At 40.7% G+C, this 12,727-nt stretch overlaps 1 protein-coding gene across 3 annotated transcripts in view; it reads right to left on the bottom strand.

Annotated features, from left to right (window-relative positions):
- Positions 1-11,171, bottom strand: part of LOC127482431 (uncharacterized) — a 34,153-nt gene extending 22,982 nt beyond the window's left edge. For 2 of the 3 annotated variants that reach the window (XM_051812737.1, XM_051812738.1), the window contains exons 1-3: positions 10,836-11,171; positions 9,804-9,872; positions 3,182-3,215 (exon numbers count right to left, since the gene is read on the bottom strand). In XM_051812737.1, the coding sequence (XP_051668697.1) occupies positions 3,182-3,215; positions 9,804-9,872; positions 10,836-10,910 (178 nt within the window). In that variant the 5' untranslated portion in view covers positions 10,911-11,171. The remainder of the gene's footprint in view (positions 1-3,181; positions 3,216-9,803; positions 9,873-10,835) is intronic. The other variant, XM_051812739.1, reaches the window with a different exon arrangement.
- Between the last annotated feature and the right edge of the window lie 1,556 nt (positions 11,172-12,727).

Raw genomic sequence — 12,727 nt, 5'->3', positions numbered from 1 at the left:
TAAAAACTGCCCCAGACATCCAATTCTGTCATTATAACAAAAATGACTTGTTGATAGTTTTGCCATATGGAAATTCAGAAGGTATGCAGAGGACTTTCTTACAGAAAGCGGTACTCCTCCAAAAACAAACATCTGGAAATACAGGCATTTCCTCACTTAAGTGACTTCAAAGCCAACATGATTGTACAGTAAACCAGGTTACATGCACTCACCACAATTACTTTTGATGAGTTCAGAAAGGATACTGTACATGGCATGTCCCATTGGGAAGCACTCAGAATCTAAATCATTTGTCTTTTTAAATTTTGGGTTACAAACGATAACAGCATTGGAAGTGTTCTCCCTACTAACAAAGGAACTTCTTTTAATTTTGCAGCAAGGAAGAAAATGCAGATGTTGGTGTAAAACATTCTAAATATGTCAAACCTCATCCTCCGAAGCACCTGTTCATCTTTAGACATTTAGTGGACATTTCAGATACTTGTCAGGTTTTGTTCCAAGTGATTTCCAAGAAAACTCATCCTTCACTTTCACAAAATCCAGACTTTTTTTTTCTGGCTCTTTGAACACGCTTTCACATTTCACTCTCACTGGAATATTTGATAAAATGAACATTAGAACAAGATTGCAGATCCAGCAGCAACAACAGGAGTATCTCATTAATTTATATCCTGAAATAATACTGGATTTATACTTTACACATGGCATCTCATTTAAGAATATCCATACTTTCTATGCTCATTCACAAAACTTTACTACTGAATTCCACAAATGCAGTAAAATTTTTGTTCATGCTCTACTACATAAATCTGCAAACTGTAGAAAAAGGTATCAGTTACATAAAATGAAAAAATAAAGGCAAACAAATTTGTAATTTATTCTTTTATCTCAGTGACAGAGCACAATGAATTTCCTGGACCTGCTGGATCTCAAGGGAGAATTATTTCTATAGCTGGTAATATATCCATGGGAGATTTTCAAGAAGTTCTGTTAAACTGACTGTATAATTCTGCATTAAAGTTCCCAAAATTAAATCTGAATTGCTATCGCTGAGAAACTTACTCAGGTGAAAAGCTTTTCTGCTTGTAATAACACCCAATCCATCACAACTAAAACATACAAATAGATTTCATAAGGCCAAATTCCAGTCTCTTTTGGACAAATAAACTCTACCAGTGGCTTGTAAATCAGCCTCCCACATCTTGATCTTCAGTGAAGCAAAATGAAGTACTGGTAGAGTAGGATAAAGGAGACATCGATAGTATGAATAATCATTTTGTATTAGAAGTAAAAATTTCTGATTGCTTCAAAATGATTGCTGAGGCAGAGAACTTTCTGGATAAAAGCACACCTTGCAATGCTTCTGACATGTGGCACCCTGTGATGCTGGGACTCTTCCAGAAGTTAGAGCTAACTTGTTCACCAAAGGTTCACATCTAGATTCTTCACTTTAATAATCAGATATTTTAATTTCTCTCTTCTTGTTCTATAAGATACATCACAGTTAAAAGATTCCAAGTCATGACATTTCCAAAGATACAGTGTTTGTAGCATGCACACATTCTTAACTCAAATTCTCCACGGGACACTGAGCTTGTACACACATGATTGTTTTCTAAAGATGTAGGTCTTTGCAACAGGCTCCTGCATTCCACCATTCTTTTCAAAGTCTTGCTGCCATACCTTCTGTCACCTTATTCAAGTCTCACTTTCTGTCCCATGCATCCTTTACATTACTCCTCCAAAACAGGATTTTATGATCTTGAAGAAAGAACCTCTTCAGTTAGTGAGTATTACTTTTAATGATCATTTTTCACAAGAAATTCAAAGAAATCTGTAGAAAGTGCCTTTAACTAAAAAGCCTTGCCCATAGCCACACGGATATGTTCTTGTTGCTGAGGTACAAATGCAATTTTGGAGTGTTTGAATCTACTGGATTTTGAGAAGATCTATAAGTTTTCACAACTTATTCAAATTCTTTCAAGGAGCTCCATTATCAGTATTTCTAGAAAGAGAAGATCTGCAGATGGCAGTCATGTCTGCTGAGGCAAAATCTCATAAATGTTCACACACTTGAATGACATGTCTTGCACTAATTCTCTTATCAACACAAAACCATGAGAGCAGATAATGAAGTCCAGTTTCTCAGAAGGTTGCCTCTGACCAGTGCTTTTATAAATCTTTCAGGTGTGTTGATTCTGCAGGGTCCAGCAAGTGGAGAGCTCAGCCTGCAGCACTTCCCTCAGTACAGGACTGACACCATCGCTCTCCTCTGTGCAGATGTGTATTTTCAGGCACTCTTGATCAACTTGGTTCAAAAAGACTGCGAGGTTCAAAAGATACTGGGGAACAGATGACAAAGCCGGAACGTAAGCCTTGTTTCTTGGGAGAACAGGCTAAGAAGATAAAGTAGAAGTGAAAGGCTTATTTCTTGTGATGACTGACTGTATAACCATTTTGGGTTTTAATCATCTCACTGGTTTGTATCAGTATTCCCATATCTGCCTATGTACTCTGCTTCCCATTCATAAGTACCTTTACAACAGGATTTTCATTTCCACTGTGAGCTAGTTATATCCCACATTTTCAACTTTTCACCACAACTTTTATTTTCATTCACATACGACAGTCTGGATTCACATTCTCAGTTCCTGGGGGAAAAGACACCCCAACAACTGAATTCACCTTGAATACATCTTTGCTACTCCAAGTCCACTACAGTAACGAGAGGCAGAACATTCCTGTGATGCAGCCAAGCAATTTCAGCACTGGTAGAGCTGCATCTGCAACGGTGCTGTGTTAGACTGCTGATTTAGCTTCTTAGCACACTGCCTGAAGCTTAGCAGTGAGCACGTAAAGCTGACAGAAAAGTGGGAGGTGGTTTAGTCTGGGAAGGTGAGAAACAAAAATACTGACTACACATCTCTCCACTATGCAGATATATAAACATTTACATGTGGAAAGGCATAATTAAGGTTTTGTGCTCTAAAATAATTCTTTGCTCCACAGTTTACTAGATAGAAAATCTCAGAAGAATGTTCAGCATATAAACAGAACCACAGTTACAGACACATGAATCTGGCAAATGCAAATACCTGAACTACTAAAACAGCAACAAACATTAAAATTCCCAAGCAATATCTGTCCTAGAAGGCTGGAAAGAAAAAAGTGTTATACTTACAACAGACAGTCTTGGATCTCAGGGCTTTCTCTTTCTTTAATTATGAAGACGCAAGTCATCCCAAAATAAAATAAGAAAAAGAAATTAATGTGTTGCACCATCTGAAGGAAAAACCCTGTACTTCCTGAGAAGCCTTCGCAGACCAATCACATTACAGGCCAAAGTTTCCATTGTCATATAGGAAAAATTAGAGCCTTTATGATTTTCTGCAAAAGCTGGAAGTACTGACAAAAGTGTACTTACAGTTAAGACAAGTTTAATTTCAAGAAAGCCTTGTTACTTAATTAAATTTTAAGAGATGATTATGGATTGAAACACAACATCTCAAAGATGCCAGGAAAACCTTGAGTTCTGCATGACTGCAGCTCCTAAGCTTTCAAAAGTTGTAGTTCCCACCAAAAAAAAAAAAAAAAAAAGAAAACCTCTCCACAAAAGGGAAAACAAACTAAGTAAAAGCTGCTGCTCCACCACTTTGAGTAGATTTGGCTAAACCTTAAGGCTAGCCAAATCTCATGAAAGATCATTCATATAATGAAGAACAGGAAAAGTGGCTTTTATCAGCTGAATCAAGAACAGATCACTTTCTGGCAGAATCTAAGGGAAAGAGGAACTTAAATTTCCATTTCAGAACATGGCTAAAACAATCCTGACTCATTTTGAGAACTTTTTGGCAAATAAACACAAACTTGACATTTACAAGAAAGAAACAATATGTATGATCGTTCCACTTGTAAAGCATCTCTCTGTCCAGAGCAGTCCATGTAGTTAAGTGCTATATTTTCAGAATTCAGTGGCATGGAAGAGATAATGCACATGGGTGTCACAATTCAACAGGAAGCAAGACTGACGTAGCAGTTAATTGTTTGAGAAGCCAAAACGCTGTTCTTCCATGGCAGTTAGGAAGTTACCTAAGTCCCAATATTGCCACAGATAGTGGATGGTTTTGTATAAGCTCAGAAGGATTTCGTAAACTTAGAATACAGACACAACCTCTCTTGCAGTTATGCTGCTCCAAGTTTTTGTTACTTGCCATTCTGTAGTTTTACAACAAACAGCTGCTAATACCAAGTTTTTCAGACAAGTGCAGAAAACATTAGCAACTGTGAGCTGCTGCTCAAAAAGAATTTCCTTCTGACCCTTTTCAGACAATCAGCTTTGATTGCACTTTGGTTACTGCTAATATCAGAAATGGAGTTTCACCGCTGAAGCTAAGGGGTCCATTTTACTCGTGATCCCTTCTACATCAGGAATTAAGATTCTCACACATTAGGTAAGCAACTTATTCTCTGTCCTGGGTCAAGTGTTGCAACAGCTGTTTTTGAGCTGAGACTATGAAAAGTTAGAGTAACTTTTAACAAAGTGTCTAACTTTGAGAAGCCAAAACTCAAAACCTACTGTTTTTAAGGGTTAAAACCTCCCACGTACACTGGGTTAATGTAGTTTTGTAGATACCTCAATACCTGTAAGAGGTATTGCATAAAGTAGTTTTCCACACAATTCAAGTTCACCAGTCATCTAACAGAACAATTTCATGTGCATAGTTAAGTATTACATAAACATAATTTAGTTGTTCTTAAACATATACACTTCTGAAATACATCTGCTAGATGTCAGCAGCAAGTTTTGGTTGGTTGGTTGGTTTTCTGTATGGTTTGTTTATTTGTTTTTCTCAAAAGAAAAGCTCCACAATTTAAGTCTCTATGGATCATAAAGATAGGCTGCAGAACACGACAGCATGCTTTTTGAGACCAAACATAAACAATGCAACAGCCAGGTAATTTTCCTCTAACTGAAACATAGCTATGTTAGCATTCCAAGTATCAACACAAAAATGTACCACTGAAATGCTTTTCCAGCATGGTTGATTTTAATGCCATAAGAAAGAGCAGAAAAGTTGCCTGTACATCAGGTATTTTCAACCACAGGTTCTGATGCACAGCAACCAAGGGTAAGAGGTAGAAGAAATTAGAACACTGAAATAGTGAAGACAGAGATTAACAGCTCTTGTTTCTAATGAGCTTGCAGAGTCTTGAATGCAGATTTTTCTCCTTTTGGGACATGGTAGGCATTTCTACCTATCTAACTTCAGATATGAAGGGAGGGCAAGGAACCTTGAATCTTTGACAGAACCAGAAACAATCTTCATCTATGCTCCAAATACAGTTCACAGAAGAGGCAACACTTCTGCTGGTGCCATACCTGCAAAAGGCCATTCAAAAGACATGCAAAAAAAGACATTCCACTGCAGGATTTCCCTTCCAGCAAACTGAGCAATAAAGCTAATTGTCCTAGTTAGGACAGCTGAGATCAGTTCATCATGGTGGGTGTAACCCAAAACTGTATTCTATAGCCTTCCATGTCATTTCCCAGAAACTAGACTATTGTTGTCAATAGACTATTCGCACCCTCTGCCCATAGAGCATGGTGGGTGTAACCCAAAACTGTATTCTATAGCCTTCCATGTCATTTCCCAGAAACTAGACTATTGTTGTCAATAGACTATTCGCACCTTCTGCCCATAGAGCCTGACTCCTCAGGCTATAAACTAGGTGTTAAGAGGCCTGTGAGATAGGAGGATGTTTCTGTCCTCACACCCTTTGTGAACTCCCCGCCCTGAGGAGAGTACCAAGCATTCCTGCCTGAACTGGAGGATATATAATCTTGGAGTTTTGGAACATTTTTGAACCCACTCGTGGGATCCAGAGGACGGCTGCATCTCATCGCTCTCAACCAGACTTAGACCACCACTGGACTGCGATCACCAGTTCTGGCCAGACTGCAGCAGCTCTCCCACCAGCAGGTTCTTCCCCTCTCCCTTTACTTTGGACTCAAACAGGGCCCAAGGAACACCACTTTGTTCAGGCCCCAGGGTACTGGGTTATACATTTGGGTTTTTGTGAGTTGAGACCAATTGTTTGTTTGTATTATTGTACTTACTGTATTATTTTAATAAATTGTTATTCTGACTTATAATCTCTCCTTTGAGTTGGGTTCATTCCCCCTGCTGGTTAACTTTTAAACCAGCACACTAATGCATATTTACAAAACTAGATTAAAATATATCACATACCACCATATCTCAGGTATATGCAGGTATATCTTATTTGGGGACTGTTCTCTCAAAAGGCCTAGACTTTTACTCAGCTGTCCAAAAAAAAAAAAAAAAAAGGCCAACCAATCTCACCTATCATGCAGTATATCCCCCATTACTCTCACAGGCTTGGTTCAATGAAAAGCATTTGTAAGTTTAGTTGTTTTCTAAATATTTTACTATAATGCCTAGAAGTAAAATTCAACTGTTTTTCAAAGTATATAATACAAGCCAATTCCAGTTTCCAGAGCCAAGAATTATACACACGTGTATGAATGATATTTTGGCTAAGTCACTTTCCACAACTCCCTGTCCCATCAATACCTGCTCAGCAACAAAACCATAAAACCCACCATTATGCAACTATACAGAGGTCACAGGGCACTCAGTGCACAAAATACACACAGCCTTGTACTGTGATCACCTCAGCCCCTCAATCTTTTGTCCAGCAGCACTTTTTACACGGGTTTGGCCTCAGGAACTATCAGCAATAGAAAAAAATTAGATGCGTATTCTTATTACTCAAGTTCCAGTTGAAGGATATGGTAACCATCACAGTCATGAACACTGAAGTCAGTGAGGAATACAAATTCTTGGCACAACAAAGAATCAACTCTCAGGGACAGAAACTAAATGAACTCTAAAGAGGTACACTATGTAGAATTAAAATCTTAGCTAATATTCTGTAAATTAAGCATTCAAAGAAAGTAATTGTGCTGACTAGTGATTTGCTTGATATATTTTTAAATTACTTCTATTTGCAGTATGTCACCCAGCCTATTTCTACCCCTTGAAATGAATCACACATCAACCCAAAGAGTTACAAAGCACTGAGTCTGTAAATATACAAACGTAAATACAAATGAAACAACTCAGGACTCACTTTCTTGTAAGAATGTCCACTCGGATTAACACACAAAATTATTTGCCTCCAACATAGAGGAATTTGATGAGGCTTTAGGTATAGGCTTATTCTCTTTTAGTTGGGGAAGTAACAAAATCTTCTGGATAAAACTTCCATCCAAATAAAAAAATCTCAGTAGTCTACCTAAGCAACCAGGAAGAGGGAGGTATATTTACGTTTTGCCCTCCAGCAGTAAATTATTTAGGCACTGTCAGTTTAAACAGCCAGACTGAGTCAGTACAGGAAAAACATCCAAACAATCTCCAACTCATCCAAAGCAATCTTTCTGGAGTCCAAGGAGTACAGCACACTGCTGTAGACTGCAATCAGACTTCCTCAATAGAATTAAGAATTTGACTTAATTATTTCCTTATACATAGGTCACTATTACAATTCTGCCTAGTTTTATGGAAGCAATGCATTCAGTACAATTTACCTAAGAAGTATTCTTAGACGTTTGCAAAGTGACCTCCTCTAAAGAAATGATGCATTCTGATGTTAATGCTTAGGAGTCAGTGGTACTGATACTCAGGAGAAAAAATGATCAGCATATAGAGATGAAAAAAAGGTATGCAGAAATAACTTAGGTACCTATTCAAAGTCAAAAAAAAAAAAAGAAAAGAGAGATAGAATAGCCATGTACACAAAGTCAACAGAAGTATTACTACAAATGTGTCAGACAGCCAACCTTTACTACCACAGCTACTCAAAATAACACATTTTACTTTGAATAGCTATGGAAATGTAGGTCAATGAAATGAAAATAATTTCACAATGTAGTACGCGTTTACATTTGTTTCTTGACATTTTCCCAGTGACTGTCCTTTTGATGGAGTCCTTTTACCTGCATTTTTGTAACACCTTCTAGTGGAGGGCAAGCACAAAGCACCTTTAACAATGCTATTTTAAAAACAAATAGGTAACTGATAGGAAAAAAGTAATTTGACTAAAGTTATAAAAAATGGCTGGGGGGTTGGCCAGGCCAGTATTGTGATTTAGGTAAAGAACTATTATCTTTTCTTCATTTTGTTGTCATAGGACATCCTTGGTATTAGTTTGAAGAGGAATGCCTCTAGCCAGGAACAAACTAAGAGCTCTTCACTATCAACACCTACACTGTATCAAAAAGGAATGTAAGCTCAGGGCTTTTATGGTTACTTCAAACCTAGTGACACAAAAACTTGAAAGAACTCTATGAGTTCTGATCTTTCCCCACCAAAACATCCAATAGATTTAATAGTTTAAAGTAAGATAACTGAAAAGAATGATGAGGCAATCTTGCAGCAGCCACATGACTTACAGGATTCCACACACCAGGACTAACATTTATCATCTAACACGCACCCAGTTTTTCAACCTGCCCAGTTCTTGTTCCCTATCGGTTTGCAGGCCTTCCTTGACACAAGAAAGTTTGAAAGATGTTGCCTAGCACAACACACCGATTTCCAAAAGTGAAACAGAAGGAAAACTATGTGCAGATTTTCTAAGAAAATAACCACTACTTTTTCTACTTTAAAAGGGAAAAACAGCAATAATTGGATTGCTATGAAAGTTAGCTAAGGAAAAAAAAAGAAACAACCACAAAACCAAAGGAATTCCTTGCATCAGTAGGGACGTTTGGCAGGACATGAAAATTCTACAAGGGAACAAGAAGTCTCAATCCTGGGAGAAAAAAAGCATTTTGAGAAAGTGGAGCCACTGACTCAAATAAGAATCAACACTACTAAAGTGACCAGCAAGCAGACAACAAAATATTATTAATCTGTCTTGAAAGCAAAGAGGTGGGGAGACGTCCCTCATCTTCAACAAAAAAAAGGGGCCTACAAACACTTGAGAAAGGTAGTATTGCAGTTAGTCTTTAATGTTCCAGGAAGAACAACGTGTCATTAAGAAAATGTCAGAGCAGGCACTACAGTGCCACAACAACACAAACAATCTGCTGAGATGGGAGTACAGACAACTATGTCTCACCTTTATAGATTGAGAATGTGGTGGAATTTTAAATAGAAGACAATCATCAGCCAATCAGCAGTCAAAGGTTCAGCCAAACAACATTTGTAAAAGCTTCATCTCTAAATAAATCCTCTCAGAACGTTGTCGAATAATTTAATGCCTTTACTTGTTTTGTGCTTAAACCAGGGAGCTGTTATTGAGATGCTTCAAAAAAACCCAGAACTGTCAGACTTGTTAGCTGAATCTATGTAACCCCTCCAGGAAATCAGAACTGATGTTAATATCAAAGCAACAAGTAAGCCAGTTTCCAGTTTTGTTCACAGTACAGGTGAGCTATGTAGACTTGCAAAACAGAACAGTCCCTTTACCAACTGTATCCAAAATCAGAAGGTTACATTCTTTCACCATTTGTGGCTCCCCATGTAATTCAAATGTTAATTTCACAATTAGCACACATTTACCTTGAGGTATGGCTGATGTTTCAAGTTACATGCTGTACAAGGTACAGTAGTGAGAGTCCCACCTCTTCATCTTTTTCTTGGGATATTTCAAGCAAATTACTGTTACAGATCTATCAATAAGTTAAATAAGCACTTGAAGCCGTGTGAAATCAAGAACTGAGTCCCAGATTTATGATTAAATTTGCATATACATCTAATATGGAAAAAGTTTACCTTTCTGTGCTTTGCACCACGATAGTGTGACTGAAGACTTATAGAACTCACACAAGAAACTTTACAAACCTAAAAGAGATAAACGAAAGCACATAGTCAGTTATGCTACAGATATTCTGTAGCTGGTGCTAAATAAGAACTCGAAATATACCCATTCCTACCGTGTAATTCTCAAGGTCTTCTCTGGCTTAACAGTACACTTTGCATGACATTTAAAAGAGCAGCATACCACTAAAATGACCAGAAATAGTACCCAAACCTGTTCAAATGATGTTTAAATACATGTTTAAGTAAACCAGGTGGTAAGAAGCTTTTAAGAGCTTCCCCCTTCTCTCCTACCACTCTTAGTTTTCTAAACTTCTTCAGGGTAGAAAGCCAGCAAAAAGGGATGATCATATAGTGACTAGAAAGGAACAGAGGCAAAATTATGCCCTAGAATAACTGCAGCTCCGTTCACTGTTACATCAAAGCGATCAGAGGAACAATGGAGGAAGATATCTGCATTTCATTAAGACCCACAGACACACACCATTGCAATAATTAACGGAAAACATTACAGATGTACAAATATTTCGTATTATCGTTAGCTTAAAAAAAAAAACTAATGCATGCTAATATTGTCGACTCTCTTGACATACTGTTGCAGAACTTGAACGCGCCAGAAAAATATTCAGTGCTAGAACAATAATAGGACATTGACAAATTTAGCACGTCGCAGCCTTTAAAGACAAACGGGCCCCTGCAGCCACCTATGAGAAACACTGACCAGAGACTGGAAAGGCTACAATTAAGAACCATCACACCGCACCTCTGACGGCTCAAGAACAGCCTGAATTCACCGAACCCTGAGGCAAGCAGCTCTCCTAGAGACCGACCACATTATTCTCCTCTCACATTACAGCTCCCCTCACTCACAGGTCTCCCACACCACAGCTGGGTCACGTCGGAGAGCGCAGTCTCCGGTACCCGCACACCTCGCAATGCCCGCACTCGAGCACCCGCCCTCAAGAGCCACCAAAGAAACGCACTCACTTCGCAATAAAACACTTTTCTTTCAAATTTCGCTTTGCCGTCTTCTGCCTTAACCTCCTCAGCCACGGCGCTCATCCTGCACAGCCGGGGCGGGGAACTAACAAACCAACAACAAATCCAATTCTTGTTCGCACGGTGCTTGCCAGTGATCAGTTGGGGGCGGGGGACGCGCGTCGGGCGGATGAACTGGGTTATTATTCGACCATTCAGGCGTTATCCTTGTATTTCAGGACCAAACCACATCTCTCGCCGCCGGGACCGCTTTCCGGCGGCTCGCGCCCGCTTCCGTCACTTCCGCCACCGCCGCAGCCACGTCCCAGGAGAGCGGCCATTGGCGGGCGGTGCGAGCGCCTCAGCCAATGAGGAGCCTGCGCGCACGGCGGCCTGGGGACGTCTGCCCTCCGTCTGTGTGTCCGTCGGTCCGCCCCAGGAGCCCCCTGGCGGGCCGGGGGCGGGCAGCGCCATAACGGGCTGAAAGGGGCTTCTGGGGCCAGCTCAGGCATCGACGGAGGCTGGGGCCAAGCCAGGGTGGATGCTGGGACCAGTTTAGGTCTGAGTGGGTACTGGTACCAGTTTAGGATGGATGCCGGGACCAGTTCAGGATGGATGCCGGGACCAGTTCAGGATGGATACTGGGACCAGTTCAGGCCAGGGTGGGCGCTGGGACCAGTTTAGGATTGATATTGGGACCAGCTTAGGACAGAGTGAGTGCTGGGAGCAGCTTAGCATGGGTACTGGGACCAGTTCAGGAGGGAAGCTGGGAGGAGTTCAAGGGGAGGATGCTGGGGGGGGATACTGGGACCTTTTCAGCCCAGAATGAGTGCCAGGACCAGTCTAGGCTGGATACTGGGACCAGTTCAGGCAAAGAGTGAGTACTGGCTCCAGTTCAGGGTGGATACTGGGACCGGGTCAGGCCGGGGTGAATGCCGGCACCAGTGTCAGGTGGATACTGAGTCCAGTTCAGGCTGGGGAGCAGGTACTGGGACCAATCCAGAGCAGATACTGGGAGGGGCTCAGGGTGGGCAGGTGCTGGAACCAGTCCAGAGGGGATATTGGGAACCAGCTGAAACTGGGAGCTGGCACCAGTCCCAGGGTGGGGGAGTGCTGGGCCCAGTGGGGGAAGGTTTCTGGGCCCGGTGTGGGGAAGAGGCAGGAAATACACACGGCAGCAGCTTTAATTTAAATGCAAATATTTTATTTTAAAATGTCTCAGCTTTACACTTCTGGCTGGTAATAAATGTAAAATATAATTTAAGAAGTATGCTTGAAAGTTCCTTCTAAAAGCAGGCTGAGGAGACAGTACAAAACACAACAGAAAAGTGCTCCAGGTTCAAACAACATGCCAAAACATCAGATCCACAGCTCACTGCCTGGTTTTATTTAGCCATAAATATATTTTATAGGTATGTTAGTGATACACCGTGACACCCATGATACTCATATACACGAAGCAGCACAGCTGGTGGTGGTCATTGGGTTACAGGTTACTCAAGGCGATTCCACAGGATTCCCTGGGTTGGCTTCCCTTGGGCTGGGGGGAGGCTGTGCCTGCCCTGCCACTGGGCTGCCAGAATGCTTCACCTCTCCAAGTGGGTAATGTGCACGCCCCAGTCGTGTCCCCCAAAGCAGGCATCATCTGCCTCATCTAGCACATTTACCAGTAGTGCTGGGGTGGTTGTGGTGTTCCTTCCAGAAATACACTCTCCCCAAAAAAAAGATTTGGTGGAATCACGGAATGCCAGATAAGCCAAAACTGTTGGTAGAACTCCATACACCTGTTTGTTAATCATAGAACCATAGAATGGTTTGGGCTGGAAGGGATTTTAAAGATCATCCAGTTCCAACCCCTTTGCTGTGGACAGGGACACCTTCCACTAGACCAGGTTGCTCAG

This window comes from Manacus candei, unplaced genomic scaffold (genome assembly GCF_025592945.1).
Source record: "Manacus candei isolate 608988 ecotype Guabito, Panama unplaced genomic scaffold, ASM2559294v1 h1tg000088l, whole genome shotgun sequence".
Classification (NCBI taxonomy): domain Eukaryota; kingdom Metazoa; phylum Chordata; class Aves; order Passeriformes; family Pipridae; genus Manacus; species Manacus candei.
The sequence above is the reverse complement of the archived record's forward strand: the minus strand, read 5'-3'. Positions and strand labels throughout refer to the sequence as shown.